The following is a 26,791-nucleotide window of genomic DNA, read 5'->3' as shown; positions in this document are numbered from 1 at the left end:
CCCAGCCACTTGTCAGCAGTGGCAAGCTCCCATAGAACAGATGGTTTGGTGTTCTGTAGTACTGTCCCAGAGAGTCAGGAAGCATCAAAAGTGATGACAAGGTGCTTTGGGGAAATGATTGCCCTGAGCAACCAGCCCCTGCAGAGTGTAGTACCTGGGCTTTAAGCATTTGCTGCACCTTTTAGCCTCCATTTACAAGATGTCTTCTAGGACTACATTAAGTAAACAGATTCTCCCACCCTGTATAATAAGTGCTGTAATCACATGCAGTCACAGCTGGCCAAAGCAGAGAGTAGCACTTCACCAGTGACATCCGGACCAGCCAGAACACTATGCACGCCTACCTCTTCATAATAGCACACTGGTGGCAGCTGGCCAAAGCAGGGCGGGCAGCAGCTCTAGTGGAGACTGACCAGCAGGATGCAGGTGGGCTGTGCTGTGAACCAGTGCCAGAGGCATAGGCTCAGTGGGAATGCAGTGCAGGAAATAGTGGCCACCCCACAGTGAATGATCAGCACCCTGTCAGATCCCACTTCCTCCCCTACCTCAATATACCCCACTCACATTGCCCCCCACAGAGCCAGACACTCAGTATTACAATTGTACTGAGGAACACACTATAATATATTAATAAATTATACTGACATCAAAAAGCATTTCTTTTTCCTGTCTCAGCCCCTGCTCTATATTTTGGGGGGGTTGATGTACTTTTCTTGCTACATTGCTCAGCACCTAGGTTCCAAGCATCCCTTGTACCTTTGGGTGGTTCTACCTCTGTTTCAGCTGTCTTCAAGCTTCTTTTCCTTTTGGCACTTGCTGACTTTTGGTCTAGCCATGGCAATCTAATGATTTACACAGATCTTACTAGTTACTTTTAACGGTTTCTCATGCCATCTTGGACCTTTTCTTCAAATTTCCTTCTCTTATGGTTCTTACTAAGTGACTCTTGCTCTTTTCCAGTAAATAGACTTTGATGGATTATATAATAGCAAAGGGGAAGATCAACTCTAAGTCTGAATCTCCAGCTCCTTCCCCAAATGATGCCATAGTCAAAAAACCATCAGGCCTCCTTCAGGGATTTCCTCTGGCTTCTCCCTGCCCCAAAATAGTAAATTCCCCATTTATCCAGATTCTAGATGCTTCAGTTAACAAGCAGACTTCCAAACATTTTTCAAACGTGTAAATGAAAAAGATATTGCTGTGTGTGTTTTTCATATCAGACCAAGAACTGTCCACACTGACAAATACTGAACAGCTCCCATACAAGAAACAAAGATAAACAACATAGTAAGTATTTTTTGCTATAGTTTTACAAGGTTACAAAATTCAATATTCTTAAAATATTGTTGAAGGAATAAATGTGACACATGTTTGTTTTATTTTAATTTTAGCCTGAGAAAATTTTACAACACTGCAAATTTCCAAAAAGAAAAGACTGTGATTTTCACAGAGAGGGAACCAATGCACAATGAACAGTAGAGAAAGATTATGGAAAGCATGGCTTTTGATAATTGTACTGATGATGACTGTGTTTCAGAACAGTTGGTAAATAATTATATATTAGAACCCTTGAAAATGCAGCTGCAGAAAATGAACCAATGAATTTTGTGCAGTTTGTGAGAAGGTGGAACTGTGAAGCAGAGAAATTTAACAGTGTGCTTTATTCAGAGAAACTTCATTTTATTAATATAGAAGAGAATAACCTCATTCAGAAATGGGTAGGATGCTGTGTGGCAAGGCATACAGCATGTTCTAAATGAAATAAGCAACAGAGTCTTACCAAGTGATTATTTATAAGTGCCTTTACATTCTACAGATTTTCATAGTTCTCTGTATTCAGGAAAGTTAAATCTTCAGGATCTGGATGCTGATGATTTGAGTTATAGAGAAACACAGAATGGTGAGACATTCCATATTATTGTTTTTGTGATAAAGAACTGGGGAGGAGGTGCACTTAGGGTTTTAATGTCTATTCTATCCACTCAAATCATACATTAAAAAAATGTATTTAATAAGTAACATGTTACTCATGTTACTTAAATAACATGAGTAACAACCTGTGTTTTGCGGGGAGCCTTATGGCACTCATGTCAACATTAAAACTCACAGATGCAGAATGGTTAACCATGTTAAACTGCACACAGAGTTGGGGGTCGTCAGAACATATAAAGGTCATGCTCAGTGATGTCTCAACATTTGAACAGCATCTAGAGTTAAATATAAGGGTTGTGCTGTATATAAAGTCATGGGTATGTTTTAAAATAAAATGAGAAATGAGTTTTTTCTAAAACTGGTTTTATGTTACTATACAATGACCATTTCTATGGCATATTAGATGTAAAAAAAAAAGTTCTATGGTGAGCGAAGCTTCTGTAAATTTTGCCATAAGCTGTATGTATAGTCATCATTCAATTATCTATTTTATTACTTACTTGTCAATTTGTGAGTTTTAATGTATCTAATATTTTTAGTTTTGATTGTTTTATTATGTCCTTTAATTTTGTAATCTGCATTGAAATTGTAATGGAATTATGGAATATAAGACTGCTAAATAAATGAATAAATGTACATTATAGTGCCACCTTTGTTTGACAACAACATGTATAGACAATGATAGTGCACAACAGCGCTGTCCTAAACGCAGATTGTATTGTCGTTCTAAAGGATGTTAACTTTTTTTTTTTTGGCGTATTTATCTAAAATACTGTGTGAGAAATGTGAAGCAAGAGGCATAAATGTAGGGGCAACCAATGAAAGCTGTGCTGTGAGACCTTGACCATTGGTGACAAACACTTGTGTTTCATAGCCTCTATTGATCAATCCTAAATACCTAAAAAAAAAATATATTTTATGATTGCGAATATATGCGAAAGATTTAAACAACAAAATAAAATGAGAATTCAAAGGTTTCAAGAGTCTGAGGTTTTAAGATTTTTTTGTGACAAAAAATTTTGTAGCACAGGATTCTAAAAGCTATGATGGTTACTTTGTAGTTAGTGAACTGCTAAAAGAAAATGTATTTATTTAGAACTTTTTTTATACCGACATTCATGTAAAAATACATATCACATCAGTTTACAATGAAACAACTATTTTTTTGAGGAAACCGTTACATAGAACAAGGGTTACATCAAACTGGGATCTAGGGTGATAAATACAAACTGCTAACATATTGATTATTTAAATAAAGTATAAGAAAAGATGGATGCAGACTTGTTAGGTCAGGGCGATAAGCTTTTACAAATCACAATCGAAGCCCTGGGTATACCGTTTAAAAACTCTCTTTAAATTTCCTACCCATAAAGCTTAGCAAACTTCCACAAGCCATGGGGTTTCAAAGCTGTAAGGGCTATTTTTTAATATTCGAGATAATCAAAATTATGTGGGCCCTAAGCCTGGTTTTGCACACTATGGAGTTGGGAATATGATGTCTGAGAAAAAGAGGAACTTTTATAATTGTATAGGAACAACATAACATCTTTGATTTTCAAAAGGAGCTTACTTATTATTCCCAGCAGGATGTGAACATTTTGAGGCAGACAGGTATCCTGAAATTATGAAATTAACAGACAACTGTAGAAGAGCTGGGTAGTGAATCTAAATCTGTGAAAAGTTGCATAGACCCTTCTAGTACATAACACTTGCAACCGTGTGTATGGCTATTTACAGGTTTATGTTTTCAGAACCCAAGACTGTGGCACTCATCTCTCCAAACAGAGACAAAGAGATACCCTGCATTCGGAAACTATTCAGACCCATTCGCTTTTTCCACACTGTTTTGTTAAAACTTATTCTAAAATGGATATGCATTTTTCCCTCCTCTGTCTACACATAATAATATCCCATAATGACAAAGTTGAAATCAGGTTTGTAGATATTTATGCAAATTAATAAAAACCCCCCAAAAAACAAAAGTTTGTTTACCGTAAACAGTGTTTCTGTAGATAGGATGAATTAGCCATGCTGTCATGGGAACTGTCATTCAGGGCCCGGGAGGCGGAGCTTCCTAAGCAGAGGTTAGAGCTTTGCTCTCTGCCACTGCGCATGTGTTTCCGCACAGGAAAACAGAATCTCCTCAATTTGTAATTAAGCATAGTGTGAACCAGTGTAGAAGGTCAACTAACCAGGGAGGAGGGAGGGTCAGCATGGCTAATTCATCCTGCTATCTATGGAAACACCATTTATGGTAAGCGAACTTGCTTTTTCCCCGATGATAGCAGGGCTGAATTAGCCATGCTGTCATGGGAGTCCCAAGCTCCCGATCACGCTAGTCAGCTGAGCCGTTATGTCCATGCGTGATCTAGTCATGGTAGCAGTTGAAATGGTTATGATGATAGAGATTGCAGAATTGCTCGCCCTAATTTGGCGGCGTCAGCTGTCTGCTGATCTAGGCAGTAGTGGGATGTAGGGAGGACCATGTAGCCACCTTGCAAATGTCCACAGGTTGTACCTGTCTCAGATGCGCTATTGAGGCGCTACTGCTCTGACTTGATGAGCATTTGGATGGGAAGTTAGAGGTAATTTTTGCTTTTCATAGCAGAATTGAATACATTGTGCGATCCAGCTTGAGATCGTTCACTTGGCCAACAGTAGGCCCGGTGCGTTTGGGTTGAAAGATACAAACAATTGAGATGAACGGGAATCGGATTGTGTCCTTTCCTTATAGTAGGCCAACGCTAGTTTTCAGTCCAATGTGTGTAATAAGTGTTCCCTATCATTGTGATGTGGTTTGGGGAAGAATGTTGGTAGTTCTATTGATTGTTTTAAGTGGAATTGTGAAACCACTTTCGGGAGAAAGGCAAGATGAGTCCGGAGAACTGCTTTGTGATGATAAAACTGTAGATATGGGGCATAGTGGACCAAGGACTGTAGTTCGCTAACTCTCCAAGCTGATGTTATTACTACGAGGAAGACTACTTTCCACGTGAGGTATTTTATGTGGGCTGAGTCCATTGGTTCAAATGGAAATAGCATGAGTCGCTCCAATACCATGTTCAGGTTGCTCGTAACCGATGGCTTGGAGGTCGGCAGTCGAAGGTGGGATAGACCTCTGAGAAATCTAGATATCAAAGGGTGAGTGGAGATTGGTTGACTGCTGTGTGGTCTGATACGCTGCTATAGCGCTAAGGTGAACCCTGATTGAGGAGATTGCTAAGCCAGACGTATATAATGTATGGAGGTAGTCAAGAAGCGACTCAGGTAAACAGTCTAATGGTTGAACTCCTTTGGACGTGCACCAAGTTGAGTAAAGCTTCCATTTAAAACTGTAATTCCTTCGAGTTGATGGTATCCTAGATTCCAATATGACGTCTTGTGCTGCGATGGAAATACCCTGTTCCGTCAGGAGGAACCGCTCAATCTCCATGCTGTTAAATGGAAGGATAAGTGTAGTGGGTGGAGAAGGGTTCCCCCTTCCTGTGCTAAAAGATCAGGTCAATCTGGCAACCGAATTGGTTCTTTGATGGAGAGTTGTAACAGGTAGCTGTACCAAGGCTGTCTGGACCAAGCTGAAGCTATTAGTAACTGCTATGCATTCTTGTATTGACCTTATGATAAGAGGTATGGGTGGAAAAGCATACATTAGGCTCTCCGTCCAAGGAACGAGAAAGGCGTCTTGCGCTGACAGTCTCTGGGCCATACTTACAGAAACGAGGAACTTACGCGTTTGTCTCTGTGGCGAAGAGGTCCGTTGTTGAAACTCCCCACCTGACGAATATCACCTGAGCCACTTGCTGGTTGAGTGACCATTCGTGGGGGTGGAATATTCGGCTTAATCTGTCCGCCCGGGTATTGACAACTCCTGGAAGGTATGTCGCTTGCAGGTGGATCGAATGCCAATGAGCGTGATCGAAGATGAGAAGCACTTCCTTGCATAGGGGCCATGAACTGGACCCTCCTTGTTTGTTTATGAAGAACATTGCTACTTGGTTGTCCATGTATATCATGACCCTGTGGCCCTGCAGATGATGTAGGAATGTTTGCAAGGCGTTTCATATTGTTCTGAGTTCCAACAAATTTATCTGTAGGTTCTGCTCTTGGCGAGACCACAGTCCTTGTGTTTTCAAGAGATCCAGATATGCCCCCCAGCCCTTGAGAGGCATCGGTGGTAAGCACTGCGTTGTGCGGGGGAGACTGAACAATGCCCCTTTTGGATAGTGTCGATTTGCTGAGCCACAGTCTATATCCTTCGTCATTTCTGAAGTGAGTAATAGACGTGTCATTAACAGCTGTGAGTGTTATTTCCATTGCTATTTCAAACCCCACTGCAAACGAAGCATATGCAACCTAGTGTTGGGTACTGTAAATATGGCTGCTGCCATGTGACCCAATACTGTTAGGATTTGACATGCTGAAGGTCGGTGCATAATTTTGAGGGAGCGCAGAAGCCGCTGCATCTCCCACTTCCTGTCCTCCGGTAGGAGTGCTCTGCATCGTGTGGTGTCTAATCAAGCTCCTATGAACTGCAGAACTTGTGTTGGGTTCAAGATCGACTTCGGGTAGTTGATCACAAGTCCAAAATTGTCCAAACCTTCGATCACCTGTTGAAGATGCTCGATGCGTGCTGTGGGAGTCGAGGCTACTAGAAGCCAATTGTCCAGGTATGGAAAGATTCTCATGCCCCATTGCCGGAGGTATGCCGCTGCCGCCACCACCACCATGCACTTGGTGAAAACTCCGGGGGCTGCCGATAGGCTGAACAGAAGAACCTTTGTATTGGTAGTGCTGATTCTTGTATCGGAAGCATAAATAGCACCACGACGATGGGTGAATAGGAATGTGAGTATAGGCATCCTTCAGGTCTATGGGTTGAAGAAGTGGTAGATTGGATTTGAGGGATACCATTTTTAATTTCTCTTTGAGATACTTGTTCAACTCGCAGAGATCCAGTATTGGACAGAGGCCACCGGATTTCTTGGGAATTAGGAAATATGGTGAGTAGAAGCCTTTGTCCCTGGCATCAGATGGGATGGCTCGAATTACCCATTGTTGTTGGAGTGATGATATATCTTTTCCGAGTTGGGGATGTAACATCCTTGCTTTCTGAACTGCGAGGTGAGGAAGTACAATGTCTAGAACCCAACGATCGGATGTTATTGCTTCCCACGCCGGAAAGTGAGATGTAATCCTTGATGTAGTGGTGGCGGCGGCGTTATTTCTAAAAAGATTGGGTCGATTTTGAGGAGGTTGCCGGTTGATGGCTTTGCGGCTGTTGATTTCTCTGTTTGCCTTTCCTGTTCCATAGTTGTTGCTGTTGTTGTGGACGTTGATATGTTGGAGGTCTATAAGGTTGATAAAACCTATAGGGTCGGCGGGAAAACTGTTGACAGCGAGAGGACGTGAAGTAACGCCGAGAGCCTGAGTAAGTGGATGGAGCAGTTAGGGATTGCACTGCCACCGCCTGATCTTTTAATTTAGTAACAGTTTCTTGAAAGTGGTCTCCAAATAAATTATCGCCAGTGCATGGAAGATTGGCCAGCTTATCGTGTAGGTCTTCCCTAATTGCGCTCGCTCGGAGCCATGCCATCCGTCGAGCTGCAATGGCCGCTGCTGACGCCCTGGAAGAGGTTTCAAAGGCCTCATAGATAGTGCGAAGCAGGTGCCTGGTGCCCTCTTCCATGTCTTGGAGTGGTTGTAGAACCGTGTCTGCCGTGGAGATGAGCATTCCCTTTGTTGCCTGTATACACTCGTACAAGTATTGCACCATGTAAAATTGATGATGCTGTATACGAGCGGCAAGCATGGTGTTTTGGTATGTTCTTTTCGCAAACTCATCCAAATAACGATTATCTCGACCAGGTGGGGTAGAGGCATGCAGTTTTGCTTTTTTAGCACGTTGCATGGCTGATTCTACCACTATTGATGCATGCGGTAACTGTGGCAGAGAGTAATAAGGTGATTTGCGCATCCTGAACTTTAAATCAGTCTTTCTGGAGACTGGTGGAAGTGAGAAAGGAGTTTCCCAGGATTTCTCTAGTACCCTGTTCAGTACTTCATGAGTAGGTAGGGAGGTGGTTTCACCGGGAACATCGAAAATTTTTAATAACCCCAATGTCTCTGCTCTTGGATCAGGGAATTTCTGAATATCCAAGTGCAATATTGCTCCCATTTTGTCCAAGAATCTTGGATAGGACAAATCCTCAGGTGGTGAATACGGTTCCTGCGGCTCTTCTAGCGGGTCTGACGGATACCCGGTGGAGGAACTTGGTGAGGACTGAGGGGAATCCAGATCCAGGGGTGAAGGAGGAGGCCTGGGAGCCGGTGATGCAGTCAGGAGTGGTTGAGGTGACATTGCGGATTCTGGTGATGATTCACTCGTGAAATGTGGTGTTTTCGGAGAACTGGATGGAGATGCATGAGGCAAAGTGAATGTAGATTGAAGGGTTTCCAAAAAACTGGACAGTGCTTCAGAGAACTGAGAAAATGCCTGGTGGGTCTGCAGTGGCATCTGCGGGCGACTCGGTCTCGGCGGTGGCACTGCCGGCAATAATATGTCAGAGTCCGGGGTTCCAGATTGGTTTTCCTTTGGCCGATTATCCGCCGTGACTTTCTTTCTCTTTGGTAAGGGTTCTGGTAGGTGATAGCCCAAGGCACGAGGTCTTGATGCCGATGACATGTCAGAGAACTCCTGAGAGGAGGTAGAGGAAGAGGTTACGTGCACCCACTCTTCTTCGGAACATGAAGTGGCCCTCTGTGTCCGTTTCCTGTAGGAAGAACTGGAGTGATGAGAAATATGAGGGCTAGAAATTGCTCTGGCTCTGTCACCAGACTCATCCCTATGTCTTTTGTGGCCTGTATGTCGGTGTTGGCTTTCAACAGTGATAGTACTGTGCTTCGTAGGAAGGCTGGTCCCAGCCTCCAGTGACAGAAGTAGACGTCTGTGCGTTTTATCAGTGCCCTGTGACGATGTTGATGCTGGCTGTAGAGAATGTGCCGGAGTTGACCCCTCTGAGGTCAAATGCGTCGATGTCTTTGTTTGTGCCGTCTCCCGCGTTGAGTGCTCCGGCTTCTGCGCAGAGTGCGCTGGTTGTGTCACTTTCGGCGCCTGGTGTGACATCTTTGGCGCCGAATGCATTGGCATCGGTGTTTTTTGCGAAGCGGTTTTATGGTCTCCGCCGTGCACCGTATCTTTCAGGTACGATTCCCGCCCCGTTTCTGATTTTTCCCGATGAGCCTTTTTAGATCTGTGAGGGTCTCTGCTCTTTCGGGTACCTGTAGATCCCGCGTCGTCTCCAGGCCAGGAGATTTTAGGATCTAGTGAGGAAGCTCTCTTAAATTCTTTATTTTCAGTTTTTGAAAATTATCCCAAGAAATATCCTCTTGTACAGCAAATTCGATGTCTTTAAACAAAAGAAAAATAACATTCAAATATTAATAAGTACATACATATAACTTCATGAAATTATTTTAGACATCTAAATTATAAGATAATAAGGAGGCGGACAATGAGCGTCTAAATAATATTTTTTTCCTATTCACTAAACCATTAATTTTAACTGTGCTGATTAGTGCTGAGAACCAATTTCCTATCTTACACCGATTCTGTTGTGGTTACTTGGGGGGCCCGGGGCATTTTTCTCCATACCTGCCCATGGGTACCCAATTACACATACAATTTGGTGAGTCTGTTATGCTCAGGCTTGTGAACCCTTGGGCCGACGGGAGGATGGTATACCTTTGGAGAAGATCCGTAGGTTCTCCCGTCAGGAGGCAAGGCAGGAACAGAAGATATGACCAGCTGACCCTCGGCACTGTAGACAGAGACGACTGTTGAGGCGAACAAAGAGTCGTGACGTCGAGGAACGGAAGTGTGTCTTCGCCACTGGAAGTCCGCGGTCCCCCCAGGAGGAGCCCGTAGGGACCCGGACCACTGGGACTTAGGTGGACCTTTGAGAGGTCAAGGAAATGGACGTTCAGTGAAAGGGCTGACTGGAGCTTCACCCCTGGAAGCCCGCGGTCCCCCCGGGAGGAGCCTGTAGGGACCCGGGCCGCTGGGACTTAGGTGGGCCCTTGGAGATGATGGTTAGGAAGAAGTCCAAGGTCAAGTGCCAGAGGGTCATCGCTTACCAGTCCGAGGTCACACACCGAGGGATCACCGCTTGCCAGTCCGAAGTCACACACCAGAGAATCACCGTTTGCCAATCCGAAGTCAATACCAGGAATCACCGCTAGTCAATCTGAAGTCAGGGACTAGGAACACCAAGACGAAACATGAACAAGGAATCAAGACACTGGAACTCACCGAAGCAAGCAGACCTGACCAACGTAGGACGTTGCCAAGTCGAGGAATGAGCAGAGGAAGCCTCCTTAAATACTTCCTCTGCCCTGGATCATTGGAAGCAGGTGAGTATCATTAAAGGGATCAGGTCCCTTTAAATCAAGCAAGGGGGCGTGGCCTCGCGCCTAAAGATGGCGGTGGCCATCTTGGATTTCCTCCGTGGAGGAAAGCCAGCAGAACGCCGCGAGGGAGGAGCAGGTATGGTTCCTTACCCAGTGGCCAGACTGCGGACCGGCCACGGAGTGACGGGCACCGGCCCAGGGGAATAGATCAGGAGTTGCCGCCGCGGGTTGCCACGCCCATGGCCGTCCACGGGCGTGGGACACAACAGTACCCCCCTTTTTAGGGCGCCTTCTCGGAGGCCTGGGCTTAGATGGGTGGTCTCTGTGGAATTGTTCAAGTAAGCCCCAGTCCAGGATGTTGGCAAATGGCTCCCAGGTGTTTTCCTCGGGGCCGAACCCTCCCATGCTAGCAGGTATTTCCATTTCTTCCCATGCTTTCTGATGTCCAAGACCTCGCAGACTTGATAAGTGAGGTCATCTTCAGAGGCAATAGGTTGGGGAGGCAGAGGCGTGCTGGAGGGCCATGACAACACCAAGGGCTTCAGGAGGGACACATGGAACGTGTTCTGTATCTTGAGGGAAGGCAGCAGACGAAGCTGATACAAAACGGCACCAACTTGACGAATGATAGGAAAGGGTCCAATAAAACGTGGGGCCAGTCGCGCTGATGGCAGTTTCAGGCGGATGTACTGAGTACTTAGCCATACCTTTTGGCCTGGCCTGAACGGAGGATAAGGCCGCCTTCACCAATCTGCGTACTTTTTAGCAGCTTGACTGGCCTGGACCAGAGCACGTCGTGTGGAAGTCCACAGGCTGTGTAACTCGTCTGCTGAGAGTTGAGCTACAAGGGATGTAACTGAGATGGGAACTGGCAGCGGCGGGCGTGGCTGCTTCCCATACACTATTTGAAACGGTGAGGACCCGGTAGCCGTGGAGAGGTGTGAATTATGCGCGAACTCTGCCCAGTGCAGGAGGCTGGCCCAATCATCCTGTTTCTCGTTGACGCAGAGTCGGAGGAATTGTTTCAGCGTCTGGTTTGTCCTCTCCGCAAGACCATTAGACTGGGGATGATACGCCAACATATAGTCTAAGGTAACGTCAAACTTTTGGCAGAAGGCCCTGCAAAACTTGGTGGTAAATTGAGGCCCTCTATCGGAAAGGATACTTCTAGGTAGGCCATGCAGGCGGAAGATGTGCTGAACGAACAGCTGGGGAGCAGACGGCAACCCTGGGAGTGGCACGAAGTGTGCCATTTTACTAAACCGGTCAACGACCACCCATATGACCGTGTTGCCATTAGATAGTGGCAGGTCGACCACAAAGCCAGTCGCCACGTGAGTCCAAGGTTCTGCAGGTGCTGGTAAAGATTGAAGTAAGCCTGGGGTCAAACCAGGGATCCTCTTGTGGCGGGCACATGACTGGCAGGACTCCACGTAAGCCCGGACATCCTTATTGACTTTAGGCCACCAATAATATCGGCGCAGGGTTTGTAAGGTCCGACTTTGTCCAGGGTGCCCAGAACAGTGGGAGTCGTGAGCCCAGGCCAGGACCTGTTTCCGCAAGTGCGGCGGAACCAGGGTTTTCCCGGGAGGGATGGTCGTGGTAGCGGACAGGAGGATGCGGGTTGGCTCAATGATGAACCGTGGTTCCTCAGTACCTTCTGTAGACTCAAAGACACATGATAGGGCGTCCACCTTGATATTCTTCCCGGCGGGTCTGTAACGAAGGACGAAGTTGAACCTGGTGAAGAATAGGGCCCAATGTGCCTGCCATGGATTGAGTCGTTGCGCCCGCTGCAGGTACTCTAAGTTTTTATGGTCTGTGTAGACCGTAAACTGGTGTTGTGCCCCCTCTAGCCACGGACGCCACTCTTCTAAGGCTACCTTTATCGCCAAGAGTTCCTTATCTCCTATGGCGTAGTTCCGTTCTGCCGGGGAGAACTGGCGTGAGAGGAAGGCACACGGACATAGCTTATGACTTTCGGAGGTTTGGCTCAGAACGGCGCCTACGCCTTCTGAGGACGCGTCCACTTCGATGACAAACGGCCACTGCAGAGTGACGGGCACCGGCCCAGGGGAATAGATCAGGAGTTGCAGCAGCGGGTCACAGCCGTGGTGGAGGTAGGGGGCCACGCCCGTAGCCATCCACGGGCGCGGGACATAACAGAGTCACCAAATACAGAATAAAAGGACCATAAAATATACACAGAAATGCAAGGACAAACTGAATGAAATCACAACAAGTTAGACTGTATGTAATGTAGCAATGGAAAAACAGAAAATACCATCATTCCTCATAAAACATCAAACAATAAAATCAAGAATTATAAAACATCACAATAGGAAAATCATACTAAAAATGTATATTTCAAAAATGCTGATGAATAGAACCTCCAGTAATTTAACTCAGGGAAATTTTAAAAAATTTGTATATAACACCAATAAAATATTTCAAAAAGAGCAGACATCAAATAATATTCAATAATTAAAACTAATAAGGATTTTAAAAAGCCCCTGCTGTCCCCTTCTGTGGGAGCTCTTGATTTCCAGTCACCCTGATATTGTCGAGGATTAGGTTATCCTCTCTCTCTCTCACACATACTCTCACACAGGACGAAGTTGAACCTGGTGAAGAATAGGGCCCAATGTGCCTGCCATGGATTGAGTCGTTGCGCCCGCTGCAGGTACTCTAAGAGTATGTGTACTCTTGATTTTATTGTTTGGGAACAGGGAAGAGGCAGGCAACTACAGACCGGTTAGCCTCACTTCGGTGGTGGGAAAAGTAATGGAGTCACTGCTGAAAGAGAGAATAGTCAACTATCTACAGTCTGGAGAATTGATGGACCAGAGGCAGCATGGATTCACCAGGGGAAGATCCTGTCAGACAAATTTGATTGACTTTTTTGACTGGGTAACCAAGGAATTGGATCAAGGAAGAGCACTAGATGTCATCTACTTGGATTTCAGCAAAGCTTTTGATACGGTTCCGCACAGGAGACTGGTGAATAAAACGAGAAGCTTGGGAGTGAGTGCCGATGTGGTGACCTGGATTGCAAATTGGTTGACGGACAGAAACAATGTGTGATGGTAAATGGAGCCTTCTCTGAAGAGAGAGCGGTTTTAAGTGGTGTGCCGCAAGGATCGGTGTTGGGACCAGTCCTGTTCAATATCTTTGTGAGCGACATTGCAGACGGGATAGAAGGTAAGGTTTGTCTTTTTGCGGATGACACTAAGATCTGCAACAGAGTGGACACGCCGGAAGGAGTGGAGAGAATGAGACGGGATCTAAGGAAACTGGAAGAGTGGTCGAAGATATGGCAGCTGAGATTCAATGCCAAGAAGTGCAAAGTCATGCATATGGGGAGTGGAAATCCGAATGAACTGTACTCGATGGGGGGGGAAAGGCTGATGTGCACGGAGCAGGAGAGGGACCTTGGGGTGATAGTGTCTAATGATGTGAAGACAGCGAAACAATGCGACAAGGCGATAGCAAAAGCCAGAAGAATGCTGGGCTGCATAGAGAGAGGAATATCAAGTAAGAAAAGGGAAGTGATTATTCCCTTGTACAGGTCCTTGGTGAGGCCTCACCTGGAGTACTGTGTTCAGTTCTGGAGACCGTATCTACAAAAAGACAAAGACAAGATGGAAGCAGTACAGAGAAGGGCGACCAGGAAGGTGGAGGATCTTCATAGGATGACGTACGAGGAGAGATTGAAGAATCTAAATATGTACACCCTGGAGGAGAGGAGGAGCAGAGGTGATATGATACAGACTTTCAGATACTTGAAAGGTTTTAATGATCCAAAAACAACGACAAACCTCTTCCGTAGGAAAATAATCAGCAGAACCAGGGGTCACGATTTGAGGCTCCAGGGAGGAAGATTCAGAACCAATGTCAGGAAGTATTTCTTCACGGAGAGGGTGGTGGATGCCTGGAATGCCCTTCCGGAGGAAGTGGTGAAGACCAGAACTGTGAAAGACTTCAAAGGGGCGTGGGATAAACACTGCGGATCCATAAAGTCAAGAGGCCGCCAATGAAGAGTGGGTGACTCGCCAGAATGATGGCTATTGACACAATACCCTTATTAAATAAACATACACATGCTTACTGTGACTCCTACATCGCTCTAAGCTTCAACAGCAAGAGGTAATGGAAAAAAGGATTTGCACTCATAAAGAGGGGAGTAGCTGGCTTGTTACGGCGGTTACTACCCCAAACCAAATATGCCTGATACTTCACTTTCTGCATATACAGCATAGCTCTCTGCTTCAATGACAGGGGAGAAGAATAACTGATACTTCACACATCCAGCAGAGCTCTCTGCTACAACGGCAAAGGAGAAGAAAAAGGGTTCGCACTCAAAACGCGGGGAGTAGCTGGCTTGTTACGGCAGTTACTACCCCAAACCAAATGTGCCTGATACTTCACTTTCCATGCATATCCAGCATGGTTCTCTGCTGCATCGGCATGGGAGAAAGACTGATACATCACGCATTTCCAGCATAGCTCTCTGCTTCAACGGCAGGGGGAAAAAAAAAAACAAAAACAAAAAAAAAAAAAAACCAAAAACAAAAAACTGATGCTTCACGCATATCCTGCATAGCTTCAACGACAGGGGTGAAGAAAAAAAAGGATTCGCAATCACAAAGCGAGGAGTAGCTGGCTTGTTACGGCGGTTACTACCCCAACCAAATGTGCCTGATACTTCACTTTCAATGCATATCCAGCATGGCTCTCTGCTTCTACAGCAGGGGAGAAGAAAAAAAAAACCAACAAGAGCTGTACAACATAGTCTAGGTAAAACAAATAAGCATGGGTGTAGCTTGCTTATCGCGGCGGTTACTGCCCCTACTACCCCTAACTAATCAAGCTAGATATTTCACTTGCATGCAGCTCCATCACTGCTCTCTACATTAATGGTGGGGGTGGAAGGGGAATAGAACAAGGAGCTAAGAGTAACAGATAAGAATGAGAGAAAAAATGTGTGAGGCTTGCTGGGCAGACTGGATGGGCCATTCGGTCTTCTTCTGCCGTCATTTCTATGTTTCTATGTCCATTCTCTCTCACACATACACATTCATGCTCTTATATCCACCATAACTTCTCACGCTCACTGACACACTCTCAGGCTCTAAGACACTCTCTCCCCCTCCCCCCCACAAACTCTTACTCCCTTGGATTTTCTCATACACACTCATGCTCTCACATTCACTGGCTCCCTCACATACACACAAACACACACACCCAGGCAAGCTCCCAGTCATTCTCACACACACACACTGACCCCCAGGCAGGCTTCCATTAATTTTCACACCACTCCCTCTCCATCCCCCAGGCATGCACACATTCATTCTCACACACACAGACCCCCAGGCAGGAACCCAAGCATTCACACACATACACTCCCAGGCAGAGTCCCATTCATACACATGCACACACTAAAGGCAGACCCCCCTCTCTTTTGCCAGCAACCTCAGAACCTCTTTCATTTCTCTGCTACCACTGTCACTGCTGCCACATGGCTATTGGGGAGGTGCCGATTGCTGCTACTGACACTGAAGCCCATTCTGCTGCCTCCTCTGTGCAGGCTCCATGGGCTTCCACTTTCTCCATGCTGATCTCGTACATTGTGAGATCCGCATAGAGAAAATGTTATTCTTGCACATTCCCAAAGATTACATGTGCCAATCACTAAAAAGTAATTTATTTATTTTTTTATCTTTGCTGTCTGATCTTAGTTTTCTAATTGGTTGGTCACAGGCTTTTTTTTCCCACCTTCCCTTTCTTATTTTTTTGCTCCGTCAGCAGCGACCAGCCAATTTTTGCCAATTTCCTTTTATATTGTCTTTTTTTCTGTTTCTTTTCTCTCCATCTTCTTCCCTCAAACACACAGTCAGGTTCTCATTCTTACATGCATTTCTCTCTCACACACACAGGCTCTGTCACATGCTCTCTCATATAAAATCATTCATACACACAGTCTCTCACTGGCACATGCTGTCTGACTCTCATACACCCAGGCTCTCTCTCACTCCCACATGCTGTCTTGCTCAAGCACAGGCTCTCAATGTCACATGCTCTCTCTCATACAATCATTCATACACACACACACACACAGGCTCTCCCTGTCACATGCTCTCTCACACACACAAGAGACTCTCACATGCTGTCTCTGCAAACATTCAGGTCCTCACTCCCACACACAGTCTCTCAATTCATCTCATACACTGCACGCACACACCCTCTACAGACCCTCAGCCTCTCTCTCTCACCTCTGGGCCTCCTCTTCACGGGTTGCCGCAGGATGGGCTCTGCGGTGGCCCTGATCTTCTCGGGCCGCGGCGGCCCTGCTACCGGGCCTTTTCCTCTTCTCGGGCCGTTGCGACTCGCGGCGTCCTGTAAGCGCTGTTCCTCTTCTGCATGCGCTGATGCTCCTCCTCCTTCCTGCCCACACAGCTCCGGCAACGTTTACTTCCGGGGCTGTGCAGGCAGGAAGGAGGAGGAGTATCAGCGCGTTTAAACGCGATCTTTTGCTGATCTGCCTGTTGCAGCGCCACATGAGCCTCCCTGCGCCCGGGGGCATTGGCTCCCCTCGGGATATCACTGCTCGCAGCGGCCCAGGCCTAGTGCTTCCACCGGCCCTGCCCGCAGGTTTCTCTTCAGGCCGCAACGCCAGCAGACCCTCTTCTGTTTTTGGCCGGGAAGTTTAAAAAAATAAATAAAATCACGTGATGGGAGCGACTGGCCCACCGGGGGAAGCCCGATCCCCCGATAGGCCAACCCGCCCCTGAGCGGTAATGCTGTTTCAGGAATTTTTAGGACTTGTTGCATATAAGTCTTAAATAAATTCAGAGGAGAAATAGATCTTATTAGAGGAAAATTAAGAATTCTTAGATTGTGAACCCTTAATGCATTTTCAACTGCCTCAAGTCTTTTTGACCCTCAATATAAAAATTCTCTACCTAGTGAATATTAACTGTATCTCAAATTTTATTGCCATAATTGCCAATAGCAATTCCTAACCAACAATACATTTTTTATAGGAAGGGATGATGTTTTCATATAAATATTCAGTGGACCCCCACCAAGGAGTCGCATGTAAATCCGTTCTTTAATCATTAGGGATGTGAATCGTTTTTTGACGATTTAAAATATCGTACGATATATTTTAAATCGTCAAAAATCGTTAGAGCCGCGATACAATAACAATTCCCCCGATTTATCGTCAAAAAATCGTAAATCGGGGGAAGGGGGAGGGGAAGGGGGAGGGTGGGAAAACCGGCACACTAAAACATAAGAACATAAGAAAATGCCATACTGGGTCAGACCAAGGGTCCATCAAGCCCAGCATCCTGTTTCCAACAGTGGCCAATCCAGGCCATAAGAACCTGGCAAGTACCCAAAAACTAAGTCTATTCCATGTAACCATTGCTAATGGCAGTGGCTATTCTCTAAGTGAACTTAATAGCAGGTAATGGACTTCTCCTCCAAGAACTTATCCAATCATTTTTTAAACACAGCTATACTAACTGCATGAACCACATTCTCTGGCAACAAATTCCAGAGCTTAATTGTGCGTTGAGTAAAAAAAAACTTTCTCCGATTAGTTTTAAATGTGCCCCATGCTAACTTCATGGAGTGTCCCCTAGTCTTTCTACTATCCGAAAGAGTAAATAACCGATTCACATCTACCCGTTCTAGACCTCTCATGATTTTAAACACCTCTATCATATCCCCCCTCAGTCGTCTCTTCTCCAAGCTGAAAAGTCCTAACCTCTTTAGTCTTTCCTCATAGGGGAGTTGTTCCATTCCCCTTATCATTTTGGTAGCCCTTCTCTGTACCTTCTCCATCGCAATTATATCTTTTTTGAGATGTGGCGACCAGAATTGTACACAGTATTCAAGGTGCGGTCTCACCATGGAGCGATACAGAGGCATTATGACATTTTCCGTTTTATTCATCATTCCTTTTCTAATAATTCCCAACATTCTGTTTGCTTTTTTGACTGCCGCAGCACACTGAACCGACGATTTCAATGTGTTATCCACTATGACACCTAGATCTCTTTCTTGGGTTGTAGCACCTAATATGGAACCCAACATCGTGTAATTATAGCATGGGTTATTTTTCCCTATATGCATCACCTTGCACTTATCCACATTAAATTTCATCTGCCATTTGGATGCCCAATTTTCCAGTCTCACAAGGTCTTCCTGCAATTTATCACAATCTGCCGTACGGCCGGCGCCATTTTGCGCAAAATTGCGCCGGCCGTACGGCAACACGATTCGACTGCAGGTCGTTCCGGACCCATGCTGGACTTTTGGCAAGTCTTGTGGGGGTCAGGAGGCCCCCCCAAGCTGGCCAAAAGTCCCTGGGGGTCCAGCGGGGGTCCGGAACGACCTCCTGCAGTCGAATCGTTTTTCCATACGGAAAAACGATTCGCGGTAGGAGATCGTTCCGGACCCCCGCTGGACTTTTGGCAAGTCTTGTGGGGGTCAGGAGGCCCCCCCAAGCTGGCCAGAAGTCCCTGGGGGTCCGGGAGCGATCTCCTACGCTCCTGACGTCGGGGGACAAAAAAACAAAATGGCGCCGGCGCTACCTTTGACCTGTCATATGACAGGTCAAAGGTAGCGCCGGCGCCATTTCTACAACACACGGAGGTCCGAGAGTGAAAGATCTCACCGGGACCCTTCCTCTGGACCCCAGGTAATTTAAGGCATTTTGGGGGGGTTCGGGATGGTGGGGGATTTATTTTAAAGGGTCGGGTTGGGTTTTAGGGTTGTTTTAGTGTGCCGGTTTTCGATTTAAACGATATTTAAAAAACCCAAACTGCGACGATCCAATTCCCTCCCTCTCCCAGCCGAAATCGATCGTTAAGACGATCGATAAGAAAATTACTTCTTATCTGCTAATTTTCGTTCCTGTAGTACTAGGATCAGTCCAGACGGTGGGGTTATGTCCCCCGTCCAGCAGATGGAGTCAGAGTAAAACTTCGAGGGTGCTGGTATATAAACTGGTGCACCCTCCTAGATCCTCAGTATCGAGAATATCAAAGCCAAGCCAGAAAACTGGACAGACCAAGGATGATGGATCAAGCATGAACTCAACCAAAAGATTGAAACTGTGAACAAATTTATGCAACATGCAATGAGAACTGCCAAACATAACAACACACAAAAACCCACTACCCCCGAGAGGGGGGGAGCAGCGAACAGAAGGACAGTAGAGAATAGTCGAGCAGGTGCATACCGGGTGGGCGTCTGGACTGATCCTAGTACTACAGGAACGAAAATTAGCAGGTAAGAAGTAATTTTCTTTTCCCTGTACGTACAGGATCAGTCCAGACGGTGGGATGTACCAAAGCTTCCCTACACCGGGTGGGTCCCTGAGAACCCTGCTCGAAGTACCCTGTCCCCAAATGAACCAGACTCCGTCCCCGGTACATGGAGACGGTAGTGTCTGGCAAAAGTGTGGAGAGACTTCCAAGTTGCCGCCCGGCAGATTTCTTGTATGGAAACCAGCTGAGACTCTGCATGGGAAGTGGCCTGGGCTCGCAACGAATGCGCCTTGATCCCCACCGGAGGATCCTGCCCGGAACCAATGTAAGCCGCAGCCACCGCCTCCTTGAGCCAGCGTGCGATGGTAGTCTTGGACGCCTGCCGGCCCTTTCTAGCTCCAGACCAGAGGACAAAGAGATGGTCAGAGAGTCGAAAGTCATTCGTCACCTCCAAATAGCGAAGAAGCGCTCGTTTGACGTCCAGGCACCGAAGCGCCGCAGGGGCGTCCCCTGGGAAGGCTGGCAGTTCCACCACCTGGTTCATGTGAAACGAGGAGACCACCTTAGGCAAGAACGAAGGAACCGTCCGCAGGGAAACCCCGGAGTCCGTGAACCGCAGGAAGGGCTCCCTGCACGACAGCGCCTGTAGTTCCGAGATACGCCGTGCCGAGGCTATTGCAACCAGGAAAATCGTCTTTAAGGTGACGTCCTTGATGGAAGCGTGACGCAAAGGCTCGAAGGGGAGCCCCCCCAGGGCTCTCAGTACCAAGTTGAGATTCCAGGAGGAACAAAGAGGACGCACCGGCGGCCGCAAGTGCTTAACTCCCCTGAGGAACCGGGATATATCCGGATGAGATGACGGATCCGGCCTGCCGGAGGCACGAGCCAAGGACGCGAGGGCCGACATCTGCACTCGGAGCGAATTGTAGGAAAGGCCCTTATCCAGACCATCCTGCAAAAACGCCAGGATGTGATGGCGGGAAGCCGCGGTCGCGAGGGCTCCCCGCGCCGAGCACCAAACTTCAAAGACGTTCCAGACCCTCACGTAGGCGACCGACGTTGAAGCCTTCCGCGCCTTGAGGAGTATGTCCACCACGGGAATAGCGTAGCCCTTGTTCAGGAGCGCCCTCCTCTCAAAAGCCACGCCGCAAGACAGAAGGGTTCCGCCTGTTCCAAAAATACTGGGCCCTGGTGCAGAAGACGTGGAAGGTGCGCGAGTCGGAGTGGACCGTCCACCGACACGCCGAGCAGATCCGCAAACCATGGACGCCGCGGCCATTCCGGAGCCACTATGATGACCTGACCGTGGTGCCGCTCCACCCTTCGAATCACCTTTCCCACCAGTGGCCAGGGGGGAAAGACATAAAGTAGAATCTGAGTGGGCCAGGGGAGAGCCAGAGCATTGACGCCTTCCGCGCCGCGCTCCCTTCTGCGGCTGAAGAAGCGAGGAGCTTTTGTGTTGGCGGCGGACGCCATGAGATCCATCGCCGGCGTCCCCCACCGGCGGAAGATCAGCGACATCGCCTCGTCGGAGAGAGACCACTCCCCCGGATCCAACGCTTGTCGACTCAGAAAGTCTGCTTGAATGTTGTCCACCCCGGCAATGTGGGATGCCGCCAGCTGGTCCAGAAAACGCTCCGCCCACGCCATCAGGCGCGCGGCCTCCCACGCGACAAGTCGGCTCCTGGTGCCCCCCTGTCGGTTGATGTATGCCACCGTCGTCGCATTGTCTGAGAGGACTCGAACCGCTCGCCCCCTGATCAAAGGCAGGAACTGCACTAGGGCTAGACGAACCGCTCTTGTCTCCAGGCGGTTGATTGACCAGGTAGACTGCTCCCCCGTCCACCTGCCTTGAGCCGAGCTCCGGAGACACACTGCTCCCCAACCGGACAGACTTGCATCGGTAGTGACCACCACCCAGTCCGGCGTTTCCAGGGAACAGCCTTGAGCTAGGTTCCTGGGGTCCAGCCACCACCTCAGACTGGACCGGGCGGCCGGTGGAAGTGGGAGAATCGCCTGGTAGTCCTGGGAGACTGGTTTCCATCTCGAGAGCAAGGACATTTGCAGGGGCCGTAGGTGTGCAAAGGCCCAGGGCACCAAGCTGATCGCAAACGCCATGGAACCCAGAACTTGGAGATAGTCCCACGCCGTGTGTGACTGAAGAGACGCAAACCGGACGATTAGATCCCGCAGTGCTTGAGCCTTGTCCGGACGCAGGAAGACCTTGCCCAGAGCCGTGTCAAACCGTGCTCCCAGAAAATCCAACTGTTGGGCTGGCTGCAGGCTGCTCTTGCTGAAGTTCACTACCCAGCCAAGGGACTGAAGGAAAGACACCACCCTGTGGACCGCCGCCCGTCCCTGCGACAGAGACTTCGCACGAATGAGCCAATCGTCCAAGTAAGGGTGAACCAGAACGCCTTCCTTCCGGAGCGCGGCCGCTACCACCACCATAATCTTTGTGAAGGTTCTGGGCGCGGTCGCCAGGCCGAAGGGCAGCGCCTGAAACTGAAAATGTTGACCCAAGATTTTGAAACGAAGGAGTCTGTGATGGGCCGGATGAATAGGGATATGTAGATAAGCTTCCGTGAGATCTAGGGAAGCTAAGAACTCCCCTTGATGAACCGCCGCAATGACAGAGCGGAGTGTTTCCATGCGAAACTTGGAGACCCGGAGCACCTTGTTGATTTCCTTGAGGTCCAGAATGGGACGAAAGGCTCCGTCCTTTTTGGGAACCACGAAGTAAATCGAATAATGCCCCGAGCCCACCTCGCCTGAGGGGACGGGCGAGATGGCTCCTAGGGTCAGCAGCCTGTCCAGCGTGTGCTGCACCCCCTGTCGCTTGATACTTGACCCGCAGGGGGAGAAGATGAACCGATCCCTGGGGGTCCGCACAAATTCCAACGCGTAACCCTCTCTTACAATATCCAGGACCCATTGGTCCGTGGTGATGTTGGTCCACTCCTCGCGAAACAAAGCGATGCGACCACCAATCCGGGGCAGCGAGGAGTGGACTGGCCTGACATCATTGGGAAGGCTTGCCCGAGGTTCCCTGAGCCGAGGAGTCCCTGGCCGGTCTGCGACCCCGAAAGGGCCGCGTCCACGTCTGCGACCTGGTGGAAGGTGTCCTAGGGGTCTGTGTTCTGGAGCCTCGGTAACGCCTCTGGGGGCGGTAGCGGTTCCTGGAAGTTCCAGAGTACGAACGAAAACCCCGCTGTCGGTCCTCAGGCAACCTGTGGACCGAATTTTCCCCCAGGGTCTTGATGATCTGATCAAGGTCTTCACCAAAGAGAAACCTGCCCTTGAAGGGCAGAGCTCCCAGACTCGCCTTGGAGGAGGCGTCCGCCGCCCAATTCCTGAGCCAGTGATATCCCGATGCCATGGTCCTTGCCAGGACCCTCAGCAGGTCGTGCAGGGAATCCGCCCCATAAGCAATGACCGCCTCCAGACGGTCAGCCTGGGCTGCCTCCTCGGGCGGTAACTGTTGCGAGGTGAGGAGCTGTTGAACCCATCGAAGCCCGGCTCTCTGAGTCAGTGAACCGCAGATAGCCGCCCGGACCCCCAGCGCCGAGACTTCGAAGATCTTCTTGAGGGCGACCTCCAGCTTTCTATCCGAAATATCTCGCAGCGCGGTGCCCCCCGTGACCGGGATGGTAGTTCTCTTGGTGACGGCGGACACCGCTGAATCAACCTTGGGGACCCTGAGGAGATCCAGAAAATCCCCCGGAAGAGGGTAGAGCTTGTCCATCGCCCTGCCGACCCGAAGGGACGCCTCCGGGTTATCCCACTCCCGCACCAGAAGATGGAGAAACGAATCATGGATGGGAAATGTCTTCGCTATGGGACGCAGACCTGCCAAGACAGGGTCACCCTTGGAGGTAGCCGAGGCTACGGAGGGAGCCGGGGGTCCCGGGGGTTCCACCGGAGGGTCGAGGTCCAACTCCTTGAGAACGTGGGGAATGAGCTCCGCCAATTCTTCCTTGCGAAAAATGCGAAGGACCCTCGGATCATCGCATTCCAGGTGCGCTGCTAAGGCCAAATCGTCATCCACCTGTGACACCGGGTCGCCCCCGAGGTTCGGCGAGGGTGATGGTCCCCCCAGGGAGAGTGGTATACTCGGGGGCAACCTGTTGCCGCCCCCTCCGGTCCCCGGTACCGCAGCTGCAACGCCCGAGGGCCTGGGGACCTTGGCGGGAGGAGGAGAGAAAGCTGCCCCCCCCTGAGGGCTCAGGCTCTGTAAATACGCCTGGTGCATAAGCACCACAAAGTCTGCTGAAAAACTGAGCGGGCCCGTCGAGGGAGAGGGCAGGGGGTCCCTGGGGAGTCCGGATGTGGAAGGCAGAGGCCCCGAATCTGAGGTCGGAGGGGCGGCCGGCAAAAAATCTTCCGTGGGCTCCTCCGCGTCGGAGTCCGCGCTGCATTCCAGGTCCAAGATGGCCGCCGCTCCCGCCAAAGACGGGGGCGGGGCTAGCCCTCGAGGCCCGCGGCGCTCCTGGCGCGGCGGCGAAATTGTCGGCGGGGCGCCGCTCGTCTCACCCCCGGGGAGACAACGATCGCAGGGACCGTCCCTCGAGGCGCCCTGGCCCGGGCCGCCGCAGGACGGACAGCGCGCGAGGGTCAGAACGAGTGTAGCACGCCGGGAGAAGCCCCCCCCCCCCCCCCCGGGAAAGCCTAAAATCGCGGCGCGGAAAGAGCGGGCTCGCCGTGCCTTCGGACACCCGCCCAAACACCCTCAACCCCGGGGACGGCAGGGGAATGGGACCTCCGTGCCGCCTGCGGCCCTGGGGAATGAAGCGTCGCAGGGCCGCGGGGGAGGTGAGACGCCGCAACGGGAAGGAGGGGAGAGGCTGGCCCCACCAGCATCCACCTCAGAATGCGCCCAAACCTGCGCTGTAAGAATAAAAGGAACACAAACCCAAAAAGAACTACCCCTAAGCTTACCCCTGAAATCCAAAGAAGAGGGAAATAAACGAGGTAAGAGGCAGTCCTGATGGCAGGCTGATCAGGGGAGCCAAGCCACCCCGGCTCCCTTCTGACAGGAACCAAATATATATATTTTTTTTTTTTAAACAACTTGATCCATCAGCAAAAGAAAGAAGGATAATATATACATATATAGAGTAATGAACTCTAAACTTTGGGGAAACACCGAGATCCCCTCCTCACATCTGCTGGAGTCAGAGAGATACTGAGGATCTAGGAGGGTGCACCAGTTTATATACCAGCACCCTCGAAGTTTTACTCTGACTCCATCTGCTGGACGGGGGACATAACCCCACCGTCTGGACTGATCCTGTACGTACAGGGAACACACGTTCACATCTCTATTAATCATTAACTCACCACCTCCATCCTGTTTCATTATAAAACTTTTTTTTATATATATTATTATGATGCAACATACGGCAATACAATGTGGTATTTTCATCCAATAGTATTTTTTTTAAAGATTTTTATACTTTTAATTTGTGCACAATTGCTTCTCCATTTTTCTCACACCACACGCAATGCTATACTTAGCTCTTAGATGATACTTTCTCCTTTGTTGTTTCTAGTTGCGAAAGTCAATCGATTTGTACAAGTTTCGGCACCCTGCCTTCTTCGGCTCTGCTACCAATATTGCTGCTAATCATTCTTGGACATTTACTGTACCTGTCAAATGAAAGGACTTCCTTCCCATACCTTACAATCTACCTGTACACCGATGTGATATGTAAATCGAACACCGGTATACAGAAAACAAATACATAAATAAATTATTTTTGCAAACAACTTCTGGAATCCAATAGTATAGCTCAATCTTATATCCCATTCTTAACTTTTCTTTTTAAACTTTGCTGTCTGTATTAATGCGATGTGACAAACTTCTTCAGTGCTGATAGTGTTAATATTCACTAGGTAGAGGATTTTTATATTGAGGCTCTATTAGAACCTGGTGTAGTGATCGGGATGAAGTCAAGTCTTTTTGAGGCAATTCTTTCTCAAACCATCAATTTTAATTAATTTTTTTCCCACAAAGGAAATTATTTTATCTAGTTCTTCCGCTTTAGCATTAAAAATAGAAATTAAATGGTTATTTGACACTGTTTGATTTTTTTGCATCTAATGTAACTTGTGAGAGAATTTTAGTTGTAATTGTACAAGCTGTGAGGGCTTTCAGCTGCTCATCTCCCCCACCACAGCTGTTACCCCCTCAACTCTGTTGAGATATTACAGAAGTAGTGGCTTTTTGTAACACTGATATAGAGGTCATTACGGAGCTCTCCCTACCACCCAAACTCAGTTCTCCCAGCTGTTGTAAATCGTTGGTTTCTCAGTTCTCATTCTTTTGTGGCACTATTGCTTTTGACCCGGGCCAATTGTAAAGCCGCTCCTACTTCTACCATTGTAGGTGAAAGTATATCAGTGTCTCCAGGGTGAGTGGGTTTACTTGGAAATCCGGGGCTAAGAGTAACTTGAAGAGTCAGGGGGGATGGTACACGCTCTTCGACCATCTCCCCAGCGACCGAGCACTCCGATATATAGAGGTTCCAGCTCCAGAAAAGAACTCGGGGATATGTGGCTGTCAGGGATCGATTGCTGGTGAGTTATAAATCTCATCTCTCAATTGGCCCTTTCTCTTAGTATGAGGCATTGAAAACAAAAAAAAAAGAGGGCCTTTCCTCCCGTTGTACTTAACCAGATCTAATCAGCTACAGTCAACTTTAAACCTCCTCCCTATCAGTGGAGGATTCATAGGAGAGGGAGAAGAAATTGATTTTATAACATACCCGGTTCACGAAGAGTCCTAAGCAACTTCCAATATACTGAAAAGTCCAACAAAGCTGCGCACCCCTTTGGTGCGTGCGGCTTTGGCAGCGCACCGGTGTCAACTGTGCGTTGCGGGAGGGACAGTTTTAAAGCCTAGCCATCCCTCCTGGATGACGTCAAACTCCCGATGTCCTCTCAGACGGTCCATAGGGACCAGGCTCCTCCTCTTACCCCCGGTATGGCTCTGAGGTAAGGAATCAGCTGCGTCTCCTCTCTCCTCTCCTCCTTGAGGACGCTCTTTTAACTGTTGGGGCCTGCTGTTTTGAAGGGCCCAGTGAAGAATATGCCTCAGATGGATGGACATACGAACCTCCAACCATGCTTTTGAGGCCTTCAATTTTTTGAGCACGTTGTCTTTGGGTCCT

General features: G+C 48.4%; 1 protein-coding gene across 1 annotated transcript in view; it reads right to left on the bottom strand.

The window, feature by feature from the left end:
* Positions 1-1,380: 1,380 nt before the first annotated feature.
* The window catches only part of LOC115096471, a 30,190-nt gene continuing 4,779 nt past the window's right edge, over positions 1,381-26,791 (bottom strand). Inside the window, exon 2 of the mRNA XM_029611159.1 lies at positions 1,381-9,338. Coding sequence (XP_029467019.1) covers positions 7,157-9,079 — 1,923 coding nt within the window. The 5' untranslated portion in view covers positions 9,080-9,338 and the 3' untranslated portion in view covers positions 1,381-7,156. The remainder of the gene's footprint in view (positions 9,339-26,791) is intronic.

Source organism: Rhinatrema bivittatum, chromosome 1, assembly GCF_901001135.1.
Source record: "Rhinatrema bivittatum chromosome 1, aRhiBiv1.1, whole genome shotgun sequence".
NCBI classification, from domain to species: domain Eukaryota; kingdom Metazoa; phylum Chordata; class Amphibia; order Gymnophiona; family Rhinatrematidae; genus Rhinatrema; species Rhinatrema bivittatum.
The sequence above is the reverse complement of the archived record's forward strand: the minus strand, read 5'-3'. Positions and strand labels throughout refer to the sequence as shown.